General features: G+C 49.5%; 1 protein-coding gene across 6 annotated transcripts; it reads left to right on the top strand.

Moving 5' to 3' along the window:
• The first annotated feature begins 1,112 nt into the window (after positions 1–1,112).
• Positions 1,113–16,210, top strand: LOC143829038 (uncharacterized). Of its 6 annotated transcripts, none has more exons than XM_077319329.1 (14): positions 1,113–1,206; positions 2,964–3,028; positions 3,977–4,025; positions 4,145–4,211; positions 4,861–4,911; positions 5,924–5,951; positions 6,648–6,678; positions 7,172–7,229; positions 9,275–9,305; positions 9,858–9,891; positions 10,661–10,696; positions 13,875–13,910; positions 14,888–14,915; positions 16,064–16,210. In XM_077319329.1, the coding sequence occupies exons 2-14, from the start codon at positions 3,007–3,009 to the stop codon at positions 16,076–16,078; spliced, it is 486 nt and encodes a 161-aa protein (XP_077175444.1). In that variant the 5' UTR covers positions 1,113–1,206; positions 2,964–3,006; the 3' UTR covers positions 16,079–16,210. The 6 variants fall into 6 exon arrangements, 5 of the variants coding, with proteins under 5 accessions (XP_077175444.1, XP_077175450.1, XP_077175433.1 ...); XM_077319335.1 differs by lacking the exon at positions 1,113–1,206 and adding an exon at positions 1,242–1,300; XM_077319318.1 differs by lacking the exon at positions 1,113–1,206 and adding an exon at positions 1,372–1,459.
• Positions 16,211–22,699: the final 6,489 nt, after the last annotated feature.

Below are 22,699 nucleotides of genomic sequence, written 5' to 3'. Positions count from 1 at the left end.
GGGAAACCACTCTGACTGTCAGGAACTGGAGGTTTAGATGGAATTCCTCCTAGGGATGCCAACTTCCATGGGGGAATAACAGCTGAACGCCAGACCACAGAGATCAGCTCCCCTGGACAGACTATGGCACCGTCCCCCACTGAGGTCCCTGTCCGCCACTGCAGCCTTCATTCCTCTGGAAGGCCAGCCACAGGGCACAGGCCGCCATGGCCTTCCTCTGATGTTGCCTCCTGGCACTGAGATTCAGAGGTTGACTGCCTCTGGACAAGGGGGCTCCCCTCAGTCACCATGGCTAGAAGCCATTGATCCTTGTCCTCCGTTAATCTTAACTATTCCTGCGACCATCACTGCAACCTCTGGCAGTGAATTCCGGATTTTAATAGCTCCCTGAGTACAGCATTTCCTTTGGACCCCCTGAGCCTCCTTCCCATCCGCCCCCTCGGATGCCCTCGAGTTTTCATCTTTTGGGAGAGGGAGAGGACTGTCTCTTGGCCGCCCTCTCTGGCCTGCTCTGGGTTGGGAAACGCCTGGCAATTTGGGGCAGGATCCTGAGGATGGCAGGGACCTCAGAGGAGTCCCCCTTGCAAAGCAGCCATCTCCTCCAAGGGAACGGATCTCTGCAGCCTGGAGAGGAGCTGCTATTATTTGGGGGGGGGGATCTCCAGCTACCACCTGGAAGTTGGCACCCCTGAGCTGCGTTGAGTATAAATATTGCAAGAATTGGTATCCTATTCCTGCCTCCAGCTCTGGAGGAAGTTGCCAACTCCAGGGCGGAAGCAGCCTGGATATTTGGGGAAGGAGCCTGAGGAGGGTGAGGTCTGGAGGGGCGAGGTTTCAGTGGGGCACAACCCCCCCCCCTTTTCTCCAGGGGAACTGGGGTACGTGGGCTGGAGGGGGCGGCAAGCCCGGGAGATAGCCAGGCTCCACCTGGGGATTGGCATCCTGGCTCTCAGGGGCAGCCCCGCCTAAACGGCCGCCCCCCCCTCCCCTCCCCTCCCCTCCCCTCCCCTCCCCTCCCCGAATAACGCAAGAAATGCCGGCAAATCGCCTCAGCTTCCGGCATAGGCGCGCGGAGGGCGGGGCCGCCGAGTGGGCGGGGCCTCGGGAGCCGACCCCGCCTAGCCGTTAACGGTCGCTCTCTGCCGCGGGCCTGTCAGTCTCGCGCGTCTGGCAGGCGGGGAGGGACGTCGAGAGCCGCCCTTGCGGGTGGGAGGAGGGCGCAGATTGGGCGCCGGGGTCGGAGGGGCGGGGCGGGCGGGAGGCCCGCCTCCTAGGGGCACGGAGCAGTCCCCCAAGAGGGGTGCCGGCCTCCAGGGGGCGGCGGGAGATCTCCAGGGGGGGGCGGGAGACCCCAAGACTGCAGAGACCCTGCTGAAGAGGGCGTGCAGCGGGGGGAGTCGATGGGGATGGGCCCCATAGACAGCCTTGTCTTCCCAAGCTGAGGGATGCCAGCCTCCAGGCACGGCCTGGAGACCCCCCCCCGGGATTCCAGCTCATCTCCAGAGGACAGAGAGTGGCTGCTTTGGAGGGAGGGTGGCACCCCACTGAGGTCCCTGCCCTCCCCAGCCCCCAGCCCCAATCCCCCTGCAGTTGGAGGGGGCAACCCTACCCCCCCTCTCCACCGGCAACCCAGCTGGGAAAGGGCTCTCCAAGCATGTCAAGAGTGCCTAAATTGTCACACGTCGGGGCTGCCAGCCTCCAACCAATGGCAATCTTGTAAACCTGATGTGTATTTTTTCTTAGAAATTGAACATTACATTTGTCATTTGTGTAAAAGAACATTTTGCATTTGATGTTGGGTTTCCCAGAGCAGAGCAGAGCCCATGGGTGCCCTGGTATGGAGACCCACTGAAATTCTGGGGGGTCTCCAGTGCGCCCTTGGGCCTGCCAGCTGGGACCAGGAAGGCCTTTCATGTGGCCCTCTTTCGCCTAGACGTCTAGGGAATGGTAAAAGGATAGAGAACTGGTGATAGAAACCTGCATGAGGATGGAGGAAGTAGGGTTTGGGAAATTCCTGGAGGTGTCTGCACCTTTTCTCCAGGTTTCCAGTTGCTGTGGCCTTTCCAGAAGATTCCCCCCGAGACTGGCAACCCTAATGTCACATATTCCCACCCCCAGCCCCACACCCAGTTTAAGCCCTGAGGTTATTAATGTCAACCTCCAAGTGGGGCCTGGAGTTCTCCCTGAATTCCAACAGCTCTCCAGAGCCAAGTTTCCCTGGAGGAAAGGGCAGCTTTGGAGGGTAAACTGTGGTGTGCCATAGATTCTACGCAAATTCTGTCCCCCAGGTCTCCCCTCCACAAGCACTGCATCCCAATTATCCAGAAATCTCCTTTGAAATTACCCCCCAGGACCAGCTTTGGAGGAGAGGGCTTTTTAGGGAACCATCTGGTAGTCATTTTCTTGGGCTCCCTAAATTCCGATCAGGCTCTCTGCCTCCTAAGACTCCTTGGGGCAGCACCAGGAGGACAGGTGGAGGCCTCAGGTGAGGAGGGGCCACTGCAAAAAAGCCCTGGGCGACTAGGATTGCCAGGTGTCCCCCAGCCACAGACAGGGGATGGAATTCCTGGAGATTCTGGGCTGGAGCCCCAGGGGAGGACCGGGACCTTAGTGGGATACATTAACATACAGCCGCTGCCCCCCTCCCAGCTGCTGTTTTCTCCAGGGGAGCTGATCTCTGTAGTTGGGAGATAAACTGTAATTCCGGGAGATTGGAGGCCTCCGTGCAGGCATTTCGGGAGCTGGCGATTAACACCTGTGGACAACTCTGCCCACCTTGCTATGACCAAAAAGGAACACATGGGAGTAAAATAGGAGCCTGGACTGTGGTTTGGGTTTGACATGGTTTTATGTATTTTTATATACTATTTGTCACTGTTGTTAGCCACCGGGATTGATGATGATGATGATGATGATGATGATGATGAAATAACTATTAATGCCAAATTTATTTCTCATCCCAGGTATTTGTTCCAGGTGTTTCTGGTTCCGTCTGCTGGCTTCAGGATGCCATTGCTTGAAAAGCAGGGTAAGAAAGACTGATTAAAATACATTTCATATTACCAAAACAGTCTGAGACCAGTGCAAAGCAGCCGGAGTGAGCTCGTTGCTGGATCAGGGCCCTGGCTTCTAGCTTTCTATAGAAATGTGCTGGAGATTCATTTGTAGATCTTCCCATTTATTTTTCCTGACACAGTCGTGTCAAAGGGGTGTAGGGAAGGCTGAAGAGAGAACTGCACTCTCCCACCCCCACCCCCAGTCATGCTGGGTGAGTGCCTCTTGGAAGAAACATAGGCAACGGACATGTTGACCCCCATGAGACATATGGCAGGATTGGGAAGCATTTGAGAAGGGGAATTGTGAAAGGAAGGAGCTAATCCCCTCCTCACAAGGGTCATGCACTCGTGGATCACCCAGTGTTACTACCCTAAGCGCTACGTCAGGATCGGACTGTTTGGATTGCCTTGGCGCATTAAACTTCCTGCTTGTGGATGAGCACCATATCATATCTGAAGGGAGACTTCTCCCCGAGGTGCTAGCTTCCCCCTTGCATGGAATGCTTTATGTAAGGACTGCTGGTCTCGGTTTGGGGAAGTGGAGATACTTAGCAGTCATTGCTCATGCCTAAAAAATAGGCTCATGCTCCATAGGGTTGCCAACTCCAAGTTGGGAGATTCCTGAAGATTTTAGGCCGGCTCTAGACGTGAAACCCTTCAGCCAGCTTCTGGAGGGAGTCCTGTAGCATTTGGTGCAATAAAACTGTGGGGGCTCAGATCACAAAGGTCGCCTGGATGGCGTTTTCCAGTGTTTTGTGTAAACTGCCCAGAGCCGTATGGAAGAGCGGTAGAAAAATCTAAATAAATAAAATAAAATAAAATAATCTGCCCTGCCCCAAACACAACCCCCCCACCCACTTTGGTCCTTGCCTGTTTGTTTACTGCCTGTAACGTCCTGCTCTGGGCATGTCTTGTTTCAGAAAACTGTGAGGAGATGCTGATGAAAAGTGAGACCTGTCTCCAGTTTATGTAAGCCCTGCTGGATCACTGACTCTCGAAATGATGTTTTTAACAAAAGATTATACCCTCCCCTCCCCCAAATTAACGGTCATTCAAAAATAGGTAAATATTACTTTTCCATTTTTAAGAAAAAACAAAGATCTAAGGAAGAGGCTAGTGCAGGAAATCCTCGCCTTTTTGGACAGTAGCCAGTCGGTAAGTCATTCATGAAATGTGTCTTCAGACTGATCCTGAAAACCGGAGCACAGGGTGCATCACCTTAGCCCTTCTTTTGGGTGGGTGGGGGGGTCTTTTCCTAAAGGGGAAAGCTGCTGCTGGAAGTTTTCTCCCCGTGGCCCGGTGGTCTGTTTCCTAATTGGATGCAGGAGGTCCCATTGGTGGCTCCTGGGCAATTAAATAAAAGCAGCCTGCCTGTGTTCCGAAACATTCCTATTCCAGGGCTCTCTGCCTGAATGAATCCTGGCTAGGACTGGACCATTTGGGCTTATCTAAGTATTCACATTTCAAGCTACTTTCCTTTTACGGGCCCTGTACAATTGGTACTTGGGAACCACTCATGTTTTGGCCAATGTGGCGAGAGCCAAAGGAAGTCTTGCTGCTAAGTGAGAAGCACTAAATGTCTTGCTCCGTATCTGTCCAAGGAGCGATGGCCGACTGGGCTGTGGACAGCAGTGCATCAGGCGGCAGCTTGAGCAGGGAAGGAACTCGGCCTGCCTGGAAGGGGGGGGGGAGGGTCTCCGCGCACGATTAAAGTAAAGAGCCCCAATGAAAGCCTTTCGAAGTCTGAGGGTGGCCTCAGGGCAGACGAGAAACAATCCTGACTATTTCTCCATTTTTCGTGTAGGTCCAGGAGACTGATGCTCTGAGGACAGAGAACAGGAAGCTGAAAAATGCGGTACTTTTCAGACATTCTCTCTAGATTTCTATGGGTTGCCTTTCTCTCCATTGCCATGCAGTCCTCACTGGCCTGCGTTTTTTCTACTGGCACTCCCTTCAGGGAATAGTGCGGGTCAGATGCCCAGGCCTAGCTATTCTTCTGCCTATATTCAATCCAGTGAATTTGTGCAGCTTCCTTCAGGCTGGGGGCAAATAAGGAACATTAAATTGTTTACCAGAAATATAAAGTGCTATTAAACGACAGGGACATACTGCAGCAGCATAATATAAAGCTCTGTAGCATTCTCCTTTATTACAACTGGGAAGATCATAAATATTTAGTTTTAATGTCCTTCATTACGTGTCATAGGGAATGTAGTCAGAAAAAAAAAGGTCAGAAAAACACTTTTGATTACTTGCCTGGGATCTTTGAACAGTATTTGTATGTGAATGGCCATTCTCCCAGTCATTTTATTATTGGACATTCCTTTGCAATAATATTTTAAATTTTTTAAAATATATTAATTAAATTTGTATACTGCCCTTCCTGGACCAACCGGTTCGAGGTGGTTTGCAACAACATTGCCATAGAAATGCAGAATACCATAAAAGCACCAGTACAGATCCCAACTGCATCAACCATTCCCGTCTCTAATCAAGCCCTGGATGTCTCAGCACTTCTGTTCCCAGGTGTGAATTTGCTCATGTCCTTCCGAATATGCCCACAGTGTGTGTGGCAGGACTGTATTTTTTATTAGCCTGTTTATCTATATTGTAGACCCTCCTTATCTGTTTCTGAATATCCTTATCTGTTTCTGAATATCTTCATGCTGCCATCCTGTGCTGAGTTATACTCTTCTAATCCCATTGAAGTCAATGGGAACTCTGTTTAGGATGGCCCTGGGCACCCATGTATTCACAGCTGGGCTGGCTGAAGCTGTTTCATAGGATCTCAGTAACAGAAGTGTGACAGAAATCAGTAGGGCTTTATATATGAGACTGATAAGACTTTTGTTCTTTTTAAACATTAGAACTCAAGGCTCCGTTACAAAACCAAAGGTATGTATTAATTAGTACGCATTAATAAGTGCGAACCGGGGTTAAAGTGCTACACGAACATCCAGATTCAAATCCTTAGCCACGGAATTCCCTGAATGACCTTGTACCAGGCACACATTCTCTGCCTATTGACTGTGCTTATATCCTGAAGGGCTCTGTCCCGTTGTACTAGGCAGGCTCAGACTGGCTCCCAAAGCGAATGTCAGGTGCTTTAGACTTTCCCGAGTGCTGCCTCTGGGTAGAAATGTCTCCGCTTGGCTGGACACAAAGGAGGAGACGAATCTACACACACCCGGCCATTCTGCAGGAGAGATGAATTAGGAGCCATGGGTGGTGTGTGTCTTGAAAGAAGCACTTAAAACAAGTGCCTTGTCCAACAGGCAACGTACTGTGGGGATAGAATCACAGAATCATAGAGTTGGAAGGGGCCATGGAGGCCATCTAGTCCAACCCCCTGCTCAACGCAGGATCAGCCCTAAGCATCCTAAAGCAGGATGTGGGTCGGGGGACAGCATATCCTGCTGCTGGCAGAAGGACCCGGAGTAGCCTTTGGCACCTCCAGTGGGCAGGGGCTCAGATGGCAGGTTCAACTAAGGCCTTCTTCCTTGTGAGATCTCTGGAGAGCTTGGGCCCGAGGGACCAGGGGGCTGATGGGCAAGGCACAGTCATAACTTCTGTCTCTTTTGTTCTTCTTAGACTGGGCTCTAAAGAAGGAGGAATATGAGAAGTAAGTTCTGGATTATTACAATTTCCTTTTAATGGAAATTAGGACACTGATTTTCAACAACATGAAGTTGTCTTTACTGTTACTGTTACTGTTACTATTATTATATTTGCTACCCAGCCTTTCTCAACAAACTCAGGGCAGGGTACATCGAGCAATAACAGATAAAATAAAATGGATAAAAATACAGTCTGCAAATCAATAATTAAAATTGTAACAGCTAAAACAAATCTGGTCTTTCCTTACTAATGAAATTTCTTTCAATAAACACTATTTTTAACCAGCAAGTTTGTTTTATTTTTGATCTTGAAGTGTTTCTTTTTCTCATTATGAATAAGTTGAAACTATGTTTTTGAAAAATATTGAACTATGGGATTAGTGGCACATTTTTGAAGCATTTTTACTGAACCTTTTTTGCCAACGTAATTCACAAGGTAAACAGTCACTTCTAGCTTTAAAATCACAACTGTTGACATAGTCTGCTTTGTTTTCACAGTGAGATTGAGAGGCTGTCTAGTGAAATATCCAACTACTTGAACGTCACCAATTTCTGGGTGAGTGAAATACCATCTAAATTGGCTATAATCACTAAACATAATAAAGCTCAAGTTGACAGCTCGCTCCCTACCTGATTGGCCCCACTTGGAAATATTCCCCCAGTAGGAGAGGGCCCTCAGCCAGGAATGGCCCACCCTGGTAGTTTAGCCCCAATCAGAAGGGAGCCCTCAGCCAGGAAGGGCTAATTAGGGGGTCAGCTCTCTACCTCTTAACTACCTGCTAGGTTCAGAAGCTTGTTGGATGGGAGAGGGGGAAACTCAAGAGCATGCTGTGCTGCCAGTATGTTGCCCTGGCCACTTTCAACTCAGAGGAAAGGGCGGGGGGAGTGAGCCACCCTCTGGCTCCCAGACCAGCCAAGAAAAGCCTCTGCCCTGAGAATGTCTACTTGTGAGCAAGTCCTGTGAGGTTTGCAAGTTGCAATTTGAGAAGAGAGGACTGCTTTGGGGGTAACCATCACAGGCAATGGCAGCAAGGGAAATAATGCTCATGTGGGTGGGACTGAGAAGATGCAGACTGTCCCTTTCCACGTGTTTATTGTATTTATATACCGCCCTCCCCTGAGGCTCAGAGCGGTTTACATAAAACGTAGAAAACAATACAAAATCTCTATACCAGGGTTTGTTGATGCATTGATATCTTGTATATTTTAGTAATTAATTTCACCTCCACCTTATCTATATTTTAAATTAATTCTTCAGATTTGGTTAATGGTCTCTTTATTTGATCTTTAATGTCTTCTATTGGGAAAAATCTTAAAATGTGGTGTTTTAGCAGCCATTTTGACTTTTCCTTCAGTGCAGAATGGAAGATCTGAATGTTAGCCTGGTGTCGGGATTAAGAGCGGCAGCTTTGAACCTAGAGAGCTGGGATTGATTCTCTGCTCCTCCACATGCAGCCAGCTGGGTGACTTTGGATTAGTCACAGTCCTGATAGATTTGTTATTACAGAGCAATCCTGTCAGAGCTCTCTCATCCCCAACTACTTCACAGGGTGTCTGTTGTGGGGAGAGAAAGGGAAGACAACTATAAGCTGCTTTTGGTAGTGAAAAGCAGAGTAAAGAATCCAACTCATCTTCATACTTGTATTCATTAAATCAGAGGTCCACAACATTTTTGAGGCTGGGGACCGGCAGGGCAACTGCCCGCCTGCGCATGCCGCGCATTGTGCATGCGCGGCCGGGCCACACATGCGCACATGCACCATGCACAGCCGAAATAGCACATGCGCGAAAGTGCCGTGCATGTGCGATTCCGGCCGAGCATGTGTGGCCGCGCAGGCGCGGCCCTGATTCCCTCTCCCCCCCCTCCCGCAGTAAGAAGCTTCCCGGGCCGCAAACATGCGGCCTGGGAAGTTTTTTACTGCGGGGGGGGGGCGGGGAGAGGGAGCCGCGGCCCGGCACTGGGCCACGGCCCACGGGCAACTGCCCGCCTGCGCATGCCGCGCATTGCGCATGCGCGGCCGGGCCACACATGCGCACATGCACCATGCACAGCCGAAATAGCACATGCGCGAAAGTGCCGCGCATGTGCGATTCCGGCCGAGCATGTGCGGCCGCGCAGGCGCGGCCCTGATTCCCTCTCCCCCCCCTCCCGCAGTAAGAAGCTTCCCGGGCCGCAAACATGCGGCCTGGGAAGTTTTTTACTGCGGGGGGGGCGGGGAGAGGGAGCCGCGGCCCGGCACTGGGCCACGGCCCACGGGTTGGGGACCACTGCGTTAAATGATACAAAATGGGGGGGAGGTTCCCCCCACAGGTGAAAGCCCTGGGTATAATACATCTTTTCATTTACTCCATACCAAAATATGGCCTTGCAGTCTTCACAGAGACATCAATTTTATTTTTTTTAAAAATAATTACCTATAATCTTCTCTGGTTTCTTTTATTTATTTAGATTTTTATTTCCCACCACTCCAGAGGCCAGCTCAGGAATAAGAGCCATAACAACCACAACAGTGGGTTCCACACGTTATTCTTGATAAGGTTCCACACGATATTCTTGGTGACAAGTTAGCAATTGCAAGTTACCTTGTATTTCTCTTTTAGTATGAAGAGTCCGAGCTTCTCAATGGCCGAGGTATGTTGTTTTATTTAGCACACTGATTGACACTCGCCCCCCATGGCTCTTCTGAGCCCTGTTTCCCAACAAGGCCTACGCCCCATATCTCATGAGAGTGGGTCACCTGTGCCCCCCCCCCCCGAAGTGCTGGCCTTGTACCAGGATGGAAGTAAACGTGTCCCTTTCTGGATGACCAAGATGGCAAAGCCAGGGAGTCAGTCCCGGTGGCTTCATGATGGCAAAAGTCATCCATGATTAAACATCTACTTTCTTTTCAGCCCAGCTGTAAGTTCTGATGCTCATGAACTCCAACTGGTCGTAGTAGCACAATTCCACATTACTGTATTAAAACGCTGCTATAGCTGGGCTATAACAACAAGGGGCACGGCTCACATTTATATGCATTTGTGTCCGTGGTGCTGGGCTGCATTCCTGCATGGCTTTGCCCCCTCCCAGTTTTCGCCCTGCTCTTTCCCTGAAAGGTCATTACCTTAAGGAGGTTCGTGCTGTTTGATCAGGCAAGCCAAAAGATTCCCAAAGGTGATTAACCTATTATCCTTACCTGCATAGATAAAAGAACTCTGATTGAAAGAAAACACACCAGGTGAGTCCCATCAGCAAATAAAAAGGGGATTAGCCCAGGAGTTTAAGGATATTGGGGGGGGGGGATTTGTAAGACCCTAGAAAAGTACAGTTTTGGCTGGAGCAGCCAGACTGAGGGCAGAGTGGTCCCCCCAGTACAAAGAGGTGTCACTCTGGTGTCCTTAATGAGGGAAAAGGGGGGAGGAGAGGGGCTACGGCCCCGATCCATCTATGGGATGCACGTGCTACATGGATAAAACCAGCCCTGGATTGGCGGTAGCTGATTGACTGGGTATGGCGACACAGTTACTCTGGAAAACTCTGTTCATTATCAGTTCAGTTACTTAGGGGGGGAAACTCCCCCAATATTAAGTGAGAATATACCTGCAAATGAGCACAATTCAGTTCCGAATCCCTTTATTGGCATATATGAATCATAAAGGCATAACAATAAGACCAGTCAGAGCAATAAAATCATAGCAGTAAAATCATTCATAAATCATAGCAGTAAGATCAAAGTCAAGAATTAAAACTATTTACTATAAAAGCTATTAAGAAGAATTATAAAACCACAGAAGCAAACAATTGGCCGGCTACTTAATTAAGGTTGATCGAGAAAGCAAGCCAAGTACCATCATCCCGAAGTTTATAAAACAGCCGGGAGGCCTTTGGGGAGCCAGGGGCGTTCTGAGATGTCCTCCCCTCCCTTGGGCTGCCCAGCGGGATGGGAAAGGCCCTCGCCAGTCCTTGCGAGGTGTAAAACGCCATCCTTTCCCTTTGACTTCCCACAGCACTCAGACAGAGGGCGGCCTCGGACTGGAGAAGCGGTAATGGCAAAGGTTTGGAAAAGAACGTTACTTGAGGGCTGGGAATCCTGATGGGATTTTCCAAGGAGAGGAGCAGCACGGTCCTCCGCAGAACGGCCCCAGGGGTCTCGGCAAAGCTCTGCCTGGGATGGCTCTGCTGAAACGGATCCACTAAGAAGAGCCACGCTGCCTGCTGGGCCATGGTTTGAATGCACTACAGGGCAGTCTTGTGCAGAGTTACGCCCCTCTGCGCCTTTGGGGCCGGAGTGATTCTTCTGCACTTTGACTGCCTTTTCATCTATAACGGTGGTTCCCAAACTTTTTCGGGCTGCGACATCCCCGGTGTACCCCACACACAAACACTCACACATTCACACACACACTATGTTGCCTATCCTTTTTTTGGTTATTGTGCAACAGCCAGTCAGGACCCCGCAGCTAGTCAGGACCCCGCAGAGCTACCATCCAGGTTTTCACTGCTTTGATTCTCATCAATGGGAAAAAACCTTTCTTTGTTAAAGTCATTTATAAAAGCCACTTTGGGTCCTCATTGTGGAGAAAGACAAATGGGGGGGGGGGGAGAGAAAGGGAGAGAGAAAAACAAGCAATGGAAAATCCCCCTGCCAGGAGCAAGCCGGAGAAAGGTTTTCCAGCTTCCCAAGGATGGAGACTTTGGGGGAAGGGCTACGAAATTCCTGGAGATCCGGGGTGGAGCCTGGGAAGGGCAGGGAAGGAGTTCAGCAGGAAGGTGAAGCCCCTCCAGCCCACCTCCTGAAGCTGTTGTTTTCTTTCTTTTTTTTAATTCAAATATTTTATTGTAATATTAAAAAATCAATACACATTGCTAAGTACATCAATACACAAAACCTAAAACTCAAGCACAGGTAGAGACTCATAGGTAACTGGAGGGGAGTATTTTAGACTTCTCTCCTAGCCCTAACAAATGAAATAGTAACACTTAGATCCGTGACATAACATTGTACTTAAAACTTGCTGTTGCCATATGAAATTTTACAGATTTTTGCACAGTCCAGAACATGTTTTTTCATATAATTCCAGAACAATGCCCACTGCTGTATTTTCCAGGGTTCCAGGTCTTTGTAAATAGCCGACCATTTGGCAACGTCAGCATAATCCAACAATTTCCTCAGTCATTCTTCAGTCGAGGGGATATCAGGGCTTTTCCATTTGGAGGCAAAAACAATTCTGGCTGCAGAAGTCGTGTACAAAAACAGAACTCTAAAATCCTTATGGACCCTGCCCTCCAGAAAATTCAACAAAATAGCTCTTGCGGGTTTTTTTTTCAAAATTAAATTTAAACATTTTTTTAAATTCTTCAAGTATATTATTCCAATATTGTCTTGCCTTCTTACACTCCCACCACATGTGGAAAAAGTCACCCTTCTCATGTTTGCATTTCCAACATTTATCACATATTTTTTGATTCCATTTTTCAAGCCTAACAGGAGTAAGATGCCAACGATAGATCATTTTACAGATATTCCCTGTGACAGGATGGCAGGGGGTAAACCGCATATCAAACTACCATAACCTATCCCAAGTATCCAGGCTCCCTGAGTGACCTAAATCCCTAGCCTGAGAAATCATTACTTCCTTGACTCTTTCTTCTTCCATATTCCATTCCAAGAGCCACTTATAGAGTTTTGAAATTCCTTTACCGTTCTCATATTTTTCTGAAATCTAGATTTTTGTACATTAAAGCTCTTTTCTTTGTGTGTTTTAACCAATTCTGCCAATCTATCCCATCATCCAAAAGATGTTCTCTTGACCACCCAGGAAGGCCAGGGTCCCCAGCAGCAGACAATTACAAGCCCCCTTGGAACGGCTCAAGGTGGCCAGTGACTCCAAGGCCTTAAGACTGGGGGGCAGAAACTGTTGTGTGGAGGTGGACGGGGGAGCGAGAAGAAACCCCGCTTTCCAAAGCCACAGAAGCTCTTTGGCACATGGCTAGGTGCTGCTAGTGGACAGCCAACAAGGTGCTTTCAGGGCAAGGGGGCACCACAGGAGGTGGAGGGCCGCCTTCTGCTGAGCCTTCCTTGGTGGGCTTCCGTCCCAATATGGAGCCTGCTTAGCACCTGAGGATGTGATCAGCCGACACCATGCCGCCTTCCCTCCCGTGGGGCAGCACAGGCAGGGCCAAAACAGTGACCGGATGGTGCCCTCCCTTTGCTGTGGCATAACGGTGACTGGGCCCGCAGAGCCTCCCTCCCTCCCTCCCTCAGGGGCTGGTGGGGCACCAGCAGCAGCTTGAACCAGCTCAGAAACATTCCATCGACCCGCTCTGTGTGTTGGGAGGGGGGAAGGCTTCACTCCATCCCATAAAAAGCGTAGAAGCGTCTCTCTCTGAGAGCAGACATGGCCCTGTGGCTGACAATGGTGTGCCTGTCGTCTCCCGTGGCTTTTAAAAAGAAATGGCCACGGAAGGAGTCAGGAATGTTTCCGGGCTGCACTTGACTGTGTTCATCTCATAACCTTTGGGAGGAGGGGCTAGATGCTATTCCTAGTCAGGACCCCGCAGAGCTACCATCCAGGTTTCCACTGTGATTCTCATCCCTCCCTCGTGGTTCCCTTGCGTGGGCTCTTTTGCTTCCGTGGTCCCTTCAAATGTCATGCTGAGAGCACGCAAATGAAGCCAAGGAATTGCACCCATCATCTGCTCAGGCATGACGAGCTTTCCTTGGTCCAGGACGCAAAGTTCTGGCATCAACAGTACCAAACGAGGGCTGTTCAATCTGGCTCTAGCTGCAATTTTATTCTGTTGGATCTGGTTTCATTTCAAGTGTTTTGACCGTATAGAGGAAAGAGTCGTTGCTTCACTGGTGCTTCCGTGCCTTTGGAAATGTCCTTTATGATGTTGTTAGTGAGGATTGCAGCTGGGCGGCCCTGTCGGCCTGAAGCAGCAGAACAAAGTCCGAGTCCTTGAAGACCAACGCGGAAGCGTCTCTCTTGAACAGAATGCCGCTGCTCTTAAAGGCTCCGCTGTGAATGCTTCTGCTACACACAGCAATTTTCTTTTAAACGGGAATGGTCTTCTCTGGTTCACCAAACTTAATTTCCCTACCTGGGAGTTGAGAAGTGCCCTTTTCTCTTTGGCGCTTTCCTGGGCTGATTGTAATCTCGGATAGTGCTGCAAATGCTATTGTGATTAGTAATTTTGCCCTTTTCCCATTCCACCTAGAACGATTGCCACTCAGACTGCAGAAGAATTCTCCAGGTAGCGACCATAAATACACTGAAACCTTGTGGGTCTACAGCTAGAGTGGAGTCCTCTCCCTTAGAGCCCGGCAAGATGTCAGCAGGGGGAGGAAGCACTCCAGAGTCAAAGCTCCCTTTGTCAGGGATTAATTCTGGTGAAGGAGGATCTCTCGGGATTATCTTTGTGCTTCCAGCTGGAGAGGTGGCAAGGGCACCCAAGGTGGAAAGGGTGCTTTGGGGCTAGGCAATGTACCCTTTGGGGGCTCTTTAGAAGAAGAGTTGGTTCTTATATGCCGCTTTTCTCTACCTGAAGGAGTCTCAAAGGGGCTTCCATTCACCTTCCCTTTCCTCTCCCCACAACAGACACCCTGTGAGGGAGGGGAGGCTGAGAGAGCCCTGATATTACTGAAGAGGAAGAAGAGTTGGTTCTTATATGCCGCTTTTCTCTACCCGAAGGAGTCTCAAGGTGGCTTCCATTCACCTTCCCTTTCCTCTCCCCACAACAGACACCCTGTGGGGTGGGTGAGGCTGAGAGAGCCCTGATATTCCTGCTCGGTCAGAACAGTTTTATCAGTGCCATGGCGAGCCCAAGGTCACCCAGCTGGCTGCCTGTGGGGGAGCGCAGAATCGAATCAGGCTCGCCAGATTAGGAGTCCGCACTCCTAACCACTGCACCAAGCTGGCTCTCTGGAGTGAAAACCATTCTGTGTCAGCCATGGAAGGAGCCTGTTTTTAACTCATTGATACCAACTGGCCAGAAATCTGAGCCCAAAAAAAGTCTGTTTTGAGCGGCAGACCCCGGCAGCTGCCAGGGGGGCCCAGAGCCCACAATGGCCATTTCTGTGCAGGACAGTTCTAAGGCATGTCCTTCAGAAGTCGGGTTTATTCCCCAGTGGAAGTCCACAGGATTGCAGCTGAAGGCTTTGATGAAATAGCCGACCATGTCTCCGACAAGAAGCCTGACTGATTTTCTTGTTCTTGTTCTCCCCGATCCAGCGACCTTGTTGCAGTCCCGTTGCCACAGGTAAGCAGCGTGCCTTGGTATCTGAGCCCCAGACAGGGGGCCGCTGCCGAGCTCTTCCGCTGTCCCCATGCCAATCCTCGGCTGGATGGATTTCCACAGCCCTTCCCAAAAGCGTGTCACTCAAATGTTGCTCTGGGGGCTGGCCAAAAAAGGGGGAGGTCTCTGCGGCCCACGAGATGTCCGGGAGGGTTCCAGATTCCGAGACCTGCAGCATGGTGCTGCCAGCACCCGAGCTCTCTGACCACCTCTGTGTCATCAACATCTTAAAAATAGGTGCCATTGATTTCCCCTGGGAGGATTATGCACGTGTTGCAGTAGCTACCAGAATGGCACTTTCAGGCCTTGGTGGGTTTATGGCCCCCTTTCCGAGCAGCATCTAAACAATCAGCAGGCTAGTTCTACTTTTTCTCTCTTAAGGTTCTAGAAACAGTAAAACTGAGCTCTCCCCCTGCAGCCCCCTGGCAAATGGATGGGTGGGGACATTTGGGGAGAAGAACCAGGAGAAAAGGGACACCTGCAGTCACACGGAGCTATTTCCTCCCACTGGAGGTTGAGGCTCATGGAGGGGGGGAGGCGGGAATGGAAGAAGCCTTTTATATGGCTGCCACACACCCACGAGTGAAAGCACAATGGTCCGTCTTAATATTTTAACATGTAATATTTAACTAGTTACTTTAATGTTTTAAAGTTTAGAGGTTGAGTTTGATTAATGTAATATAATGATGATAATAATGTAATGTTTCTTGCATTGGAATTGTATATGTATCTTAAAATTCTGTAATCAGCCCTGAGTTTCCAAAGGCAGGGTGAAATGTGAATCACTAAATAAATGACTGAAGAGCTGAGGAGGAGGAGGAGCCAAGAACAAATGCAAGGTTCCTAACCCCCCCCCCCTCCCTTCCTCCCTCCGCTGCTGCTTGGGGCTGCTGATTCTGTGATGGTGGAAATTCGTAAAGAATGGCGGAAAACATCCGTTCAGGTGCTTTTCTCAACTTGATCCTGCTCAGCTCTGCTCACGCAGAAAGATAAATACGCCACAGAAAGATAAATAAATGTCTTGGGGTCTGCACCAGAATATCTGTTTGAAATTCAGATTTGTATTCTAGTCGTTCATGGAGATACGTCATAAAGCACCTTTCTCGTTACAGGACGTGTATGAATAGCGGAAGCCCAACGTAACACTTGGTCCGACTGCTGGAAAAGTTTTATGTTTACCATGTTCAGTCCTACGAGCACATTATAACATTTACATTATAACATTTAACTAAACAAATAAACCTATTTTGATCCTGGTATGCTTTGGGGTAGCGTATCTATGAACCAGGCAGTTCCCAAAGCATCCGAAGGCCCTTGCACAGTTGCTTCAAGTGGAGACGGCCTCCATTGGATCACCCTGCCCCCAATATTCTGCTCCTGCTCTTCCGAGGCACTGGGGGGGGGGGGTCTCTTCCTCTTCTCCAGCGAGGAACTCCAGCCTAAGAGATCTTGGTTCTCCCTCACAATTCCGCACCAGGGCTCTGTGGTCCTGCTTAGCTGCATCAAGTACAACTACAAGTACAACGATATAGGCTAGATATCAGGGGGAAACATTTCACAGTCAGAGTAGTTCAGCAGTGGAATAGGCTGCCTAAGGAGGTGGTGAGCTCCCCCTCACTGGCAGTCTTCAAGCAAAGCTTGGATACACACTTTTCTTGGATGCTTTAGGATGCTTAGGGCTAATCCTGCGTTGAGCAGGGGGTTGGACTAGATGGCCTGCATGGCCCCTTCCCACTCTAGGATTCTAGGAGTCTAGTTCAGCAGTGGAAGGGGCTGCCTAAGGAGGTGGTGAGCTCCCCCTCACTGGCGGTCTTCAAGCAAAGGTTGGATACACACTTTTCTTGGATGCTTTAGGATGCTTTGGGCTGATCCTGCGTTGAGCAGGGGGTTGGACTAGATGGCCTGCATGGCCCCTTCCCACTCTAGGATTCTAGGAGTCTAGTTCAGCAGTGGAATAGGCTGCCTCAGGAGGTGGTGAGCTCCCCCTCACTGGAAGTCTTCAAGCAAAGGTTGGATACACACTTTTCTTGGATGCTTTAGGATGCTTAGGGCTAATCCTGCGTTGAGCAGGGGGTTGGACTAGATGGCCTGCATGGCCCCTTCCCACTCTAGGATTCTAGGAGTCTAGTTCAGCAGTGGAAGGGGCTGCCTAAGGAGGTGGTGAGCTCCCCCTCACTGGCGGTCTTCAAGCAAAGGTTGGATACACACTTTTCTTGGATGCTTTAGGATGCTTTGGGCTGATCCTGCGTTGAGCAGGGGGTTGGACTAGATGGCCTGCATGGCCCCTTCCCACTCTAGGATTCTAGGAGTCTAGTTCAGCAGTGGAATAGGCTGCCTCAGGAGGTGGTGAGCTCCCCCTCACTGGAAGTCTTCAAGCAAAGGTTGGATACACACTTTTCTTGGATGCTTTAGGATGCTTAGGGCTAATCCTGCGTTGAGCAGGGGGTTGGACTAGATGGCCTGTATGGCCCCTTCCCACTCTATTCTAGGAGTCCAGTTCAGCTGTGGAAGGGGCTGCCTAAGGAGGTGGTGAGCTCCCCCTCACTGGCGGTCTTCAAGCAAAGGTTGGATACACACTTTTCTTGGATGCTTTAGGATGCTTTGGGCTGATCCTGCGTTGAGCAGGGGGTTGGACTAGATGGCCTGCATGGCCCCTTCCAACTCTATGATTCTATGATCATGTCAGGCACAAGGCATGATGTCATCCTAGGATGGCGGTCATAACATCCACAGGCAGCGAGGACTCCTTTGCCCCAAGTTGGGGAGATGGGAGCTGGGCCAGGAGGAGGGGAGGAGGCTTCTTGCTGGGGAAAGGAACATGGCTGCTAAGTCGGAGATGCCCCGGCCCTGCTCCTTTCCCTGTCAGGAAGCCAAGCCCTGGGGCGGGAGGGGGGCGGGGGACAAGGCTTCGCCACGGGGAGAGGGTCAGGGACCCTGCTTCTTTCCCCACGCTGAAGTCTGGGTCTCGGGGAAAGGGGGGGGAGGGCCTGCCCAGTGGCCTCCTATTTGGCATACAGCAGGCTTGATTTCTAGTCTCATATATTTCTTTAGTGTGTTGTTCTTACCTTTTTTTATTTTGTCCTGCTCAGTTAATGCATTTTGGTGTTGGTCTTGCTTTAAATTTCCCGTTGGCCCCTTGGCTCTTGTGAACTCTTCTTCTTCCTTTGTTGTTTCTCTCTTCTATTTCTTCACACCGTCTAGGTCTAAATGCAGCATTCAGTGACTCACACACAGAGAACTGTGATTTGAATGTGAGTCATGACAATGCTAAATTTAGACTTTTCCTTCTGTCTGTCACTTTTCACGTTTGTTTCCTGTCTATCTTTAGCACCTGTAAGAGTTTCATCAGCCATCTATTTTGGCTTATCATTTCTTTTGGTTACAGGATTAGTCTGTGCACATTCTGGCCTTATTATATACCTGGTTTCAACCCACAGGCCTCCTATTTCACTGGTCCAGAAAGAGGCTGCCCATGTCCTTACCAGAACACCATGCAGAGCCCATGTTCACCAATCCTCCAGCAATTGCACTGGCTGCCAGTGGAGTTCTGGATCAGGGTTTATTTATTTATTTATTTTATCATACTTCTATACCGCCCTCCCCGGAGGCTCAGGGCGGTTTACATTATAACAGAGAACCATACATAAAACAGTCTGTAGAACATGTACAAACACAACACAGTATAACAATAAACAATCATAATACAAACAGGTCCAGGGCTTGTTGATGGGATTCTGAGGGGGGTGGCTTATTGATTGAATTCTGAGGGGGGGTGGGGGGGGAGCAGGGGCCCTTGGTCGCTGTAGATTACGTCTGGTCTCGGCCAAATGCCTGGTGGAGGAGCTCCTTTTTGCAGGCCCTGCGGAACTGTTTAAGCTCCGTCAGGCGCTAGCTATGACCTTTAAGACCCTGAGTGGTCTGGGACCCACATCTCTGAGAGACTGCATTCTCTGAAGAGCTCTTTGCTTAGCAAATGCCAACCTGAAAGTAGTCCCCAGCCCCAGTGAGTGGAGTCAACCTGAAGCATGGATTTTTCTGCCCTGGCTCCAGTCTGGTGGAATCAGCTACCAACAGAGAGCCCTGCCCTTTTGGAACAAGCGAAGTTCCAAAGGGCCTGTAAAATAGTGCTTTTCCACGAGATATATAGTTGAGACCAATGACAGTCCTTAGGAACATCAATGAATGGCCCCCTGCCTACCACTCACCCCATCCATCTGAACCTGGGGATTGTAATTTAATCTGGACCTTCCGACCCCTGGTTCAGGGGAGTTTCTGTGATGAAACAGTCTGTCTCATTTTGTTAGGATTTTTAAGCAATTTGTAACAGGTTTTTTAGTATGTTCTGTTTTGGAACTATGTTTTTGCCAGCTTTATTCAAATGTTCAGTATTAACCATCCATGCTCCTGTTTTATCAGAGAGAACAGAGCTTCTTCGTCTTCTGATTCTACAATCCATTTGATTTCTGTATTGACCATCCTGATGTCTAGACATACAATCCTCTGTTTGGTTGCCTGAAACGTGTTTGCAATGAACAAATTGTTGTCTTCACAGAATTCTGAGAGGGGCTTCATTTTGTGCCCCTAGCCCAAATGCTCCTTTGCTCCCCATCCTTTGTGTGCCAGGCACCGAGGGCTAGCAGCACGTCCTGTTTCGGTGTGGGATGGGAGTGTTCAGCTTCTTTCTCAGCAGCCTCTGCAGTTGGGCGTGAACTTGGCTGATGACAGGCTTTCCACGAAGTCAGATTGACAGTATTCACTCGGCATTACAGGCCGGCTACCTGTACCTCATCTCTCCCCACCGTTAGGGCAGCTCCGTTCCTTGTCTGTCACTCCCCAGGCAAAAGACTTTGTAATTTTCTGACTGATGACATCCTAATCCTATCCAATTTAGTTCACTCATTCGAAGAGCGCAATGTTAAATGTTCCACTTCTCGTTTTATGATTTTGCATGCAGACAAATGCATCTACCCAGAATAACACTTGGTTGGTCTCCCAGGAGCCCCTGGACTCACACTTTGTTCTGCTGCTTCAGTCCAACACGGCCACCCGTCTGGCCATGTATTCATTCCATGTATTAAGTCAAAACATTTACATTCTGCTGCCTCAAGACCTGAAAAGAGAAAGGATTAAGTCAGACTAGCTGGACCTAATCTGACAGTTTGGGGGTGAGCAGAAATTCCACTCTTCTCTATCTCTGTATTTCCAAAGAAAGAGTTCAGGAAAGCAGCAAGTAAAATTAAAGCTAGCTTAGGGTGTTCCAAGTTTCCCAGAGTTTAACTACCTCCTCACCATGCTTGGCTTTCGGGCTGGCTGGGTGCGTGTGGTGCCAACAGGCCATCGGTCATGACCAATTCTTCTAGTAGCTGATTTTTTCCAAATGCTCCAGAGTCTATTTTTTTAGTACTGCTGGAGGCAAAGGGTATGTTAACGTTACGGGAACATGAGACAATTCAAGGAAGAAACTACTAAAACGGGCTCATAAAATTACGCGGATGGTCACTTGTGGCAAATAAGAATTTCCTCTCCGTGACTAAACAGAGGGACTCTTTTCCAAACTGGGATGACGGTGTTTTCCTTTTTCCAAGGCTGCCCATCAGCCATCTGCTTATGTATCTTTGAAGACTGACAACCACACGACGGCAAGTTGGTTTTGAGAATTTAAGAGCCAGGCTGAATGAGAAAATGCTTCTCTGCAGACCCTGTGCATTAAATGGGGTCTTTCCCTCAGCGTATCAAAACGGCAACTCTGCCAAACCCTGGATTTGCCAGGTTGCTCTGTCAGTCTTCCATTTGTTTTGAGAGCACCGATATTCTCTTGGCAATCAAGAGGTTCGCGAAGCAGCCCTGCTTCCTTTCCCGGAGGGTACTCCTCAAGGAGCCTGCCCAGCATCCACTGGGGAGAGGAGATGGGCACGGCTGGACGTCACCGTGGAGTCTTCCTCCTCGGAACCCTTTGAGCAGAAGTGACCGGGGCAGAGAGAGTCGCAGGCCTCCAGACAGGATTGGGGATGATGTTTTGGATGAATCTGCATGTGCAGTGAGCTCTGGTGCTGAGGCGGGGCTTGTGAAACCTCTGTCCTCCCAGAGATCCGACTCCCACGCTGATCCCTGCGACAGCCTCTCAGCAAACTAATTAGCAGACGGACGTGCCCTCGTCTCCTTGTTCCATTTGGCTGCTGCTTTGGATAAAATGGGGCTGCCAGCTTGGCTCCGCTCACTGTAAGTTCAGGCTTTGGAACCTGAAGATGTTGCTCAACACCTGGGAGAATTCGGACCAATGACTTGCATACTTGGCCTTGGCCTTTCTGGAGGGGTACTGGCTGGCTGGACTGCAGATAACAATGCCTTCCAGAAAGACCTCTCCAAACTGGGCAACAATAAAGAAACTGAAAAGAACCAAAGGGAGACTGAGCCCATGACACTGGAAGGCGACTGGGACTCGAGCCAGCTGTGCTGCAATACGCAGCGTATAAACATAACTAACAAACAAAGGGAGGCCATGCAAGGACGAGACAAGAGCTCTCAGGGCCAGGAAATGTTGCTGAAGCCCCAGCTCGAGAATTCCCCATCACTGCTTGTGGATGTGAAGAAGGCTGGACACCAAAGAAAGCTAGCAGGGAGAAAATGAATTCATTTCAAGGGTGATGCTGGGAGAGAGATTTAGGGATCCTGCAGACCACCAGAGACAAATAAATGGGTCCTGGACCAGAGCAAGCCCCAAGTGCCCCAAGACACTTAAATGACGAGGCTGTTGTACTTTGGTCCCATTGTGACAAGACAAGATGACAAGAAGACTCCCTGAAGAAACAATAGGGCCAGCAGCAGCTGAAGGTGGCTGGGGAAGAGGGGGAAGCAACAAGGGCCCTCCATGGGCCTGCCCCCAGCCTGGCTGTTAAAGACGGAAGCCAGAGGTTATAGACTGGATGGCGTAGAACAGGGGTAGTCAAACTGCGGCCCTCCAGATGTCCGTGGACTACAATTCCCAGGAGCCCCTGCCAGCATTCAACACAGGTAAGTGTAAGGAGATACACATTAGAAGACTGGGTGTGACCTGGGGCATACTGAGGGAAAGCACGGGAGAGATCCGTGGAATTGTCAGCAGTCATAAATCCGTCCTCTTTCGAGATGGGGATTCTCAGGGAAGTTTTTGAAAATGAAATGGCCAGCATAGTAATGCCTCCCTAGAGATCTCTGGTGAAGCCTAATTTGGAAAATCGCGCTGTTCTAGTCAGTTCCTTCTATGGACACGCTCCAGTTTGTCTACATCCCTCTTCAAATGGGGTGCCCAAAACTGAACACAGTCCTCCAAGTGAGGCCGAACCAGAGCAGAGTAAAGCGGTACCATCACCTCCCATGATCTGGACACGATACTCTGTTTGATGCAGCCCCAAATCCCATTTTCCTTCTTACCCACTGAGTCACACTGCTGACTCATGTTCAATGTATGGTCTACTAAGACTCCTAGATCCTTTTCGCACATGCTACTGCCAAGACAAGTCTCCCCCATCCTATATTGGTGTAGATGGTTTTTGCTACCTAAATGCAGAACTTTATATTTTTCACTATTTAAATTCATTTTAGACCAGTTTTCCAGCCTGTCAAGAACATCCTGTATCTTGTCTTCTGCTGTGTTTGCTACCCCTCCCAGTTTAGTGTCCTCAAGTTCAGAGACGACATCTGCAAGTTCTTTTAGTACCCTTGGGTGTAATTCATCTGGCCCAGAAGACTTTGTTTCATTTAAAGAAACT

This window comes from Paroedura picta, chromosome 1, assembly GCF_049243985.1.
Source record: "Paroedura picta isolate Pp20150507F chromosome 1, Ppicta_v3.0, whole genome shotgun sequence".
NCBI lineage: Eukaryota > Metazoa > Chordata > Lepidosauria > Squamata > Gekkonidae > Paroedura > Paroedura picta.
The sequence above is the reverse complement of the archived record's forward strand: the minus strand, read 5'-3'. Positions and strand labels throughout refer to the sequence as shown.

Bases quoted from the DNA above. Each gene is read 5' to 3' on its own strand.
- LOC143829038 (XM_077319309.1), top strand. From the start codon at position 1,655: ATGTCAAGAGTGCCTAAATTGTCACACGTCGGGGCTGCCAGCCTCCAA. The intron at 7,230-9,274 runs GTGAGTGAAATA...TTTCTCTTTTAG, and splicing joins TGAACGTCACCAATTTCTGG to TATGAAGAGTCCGAGCTTCT. The intron at 9,892-10,660 runs GTGAGTCCCATC...GACTTCCCACAG, and splicing joins ATTGAAAGAAAACACACCAG to CACTCAGACAGAGGGCGGCC.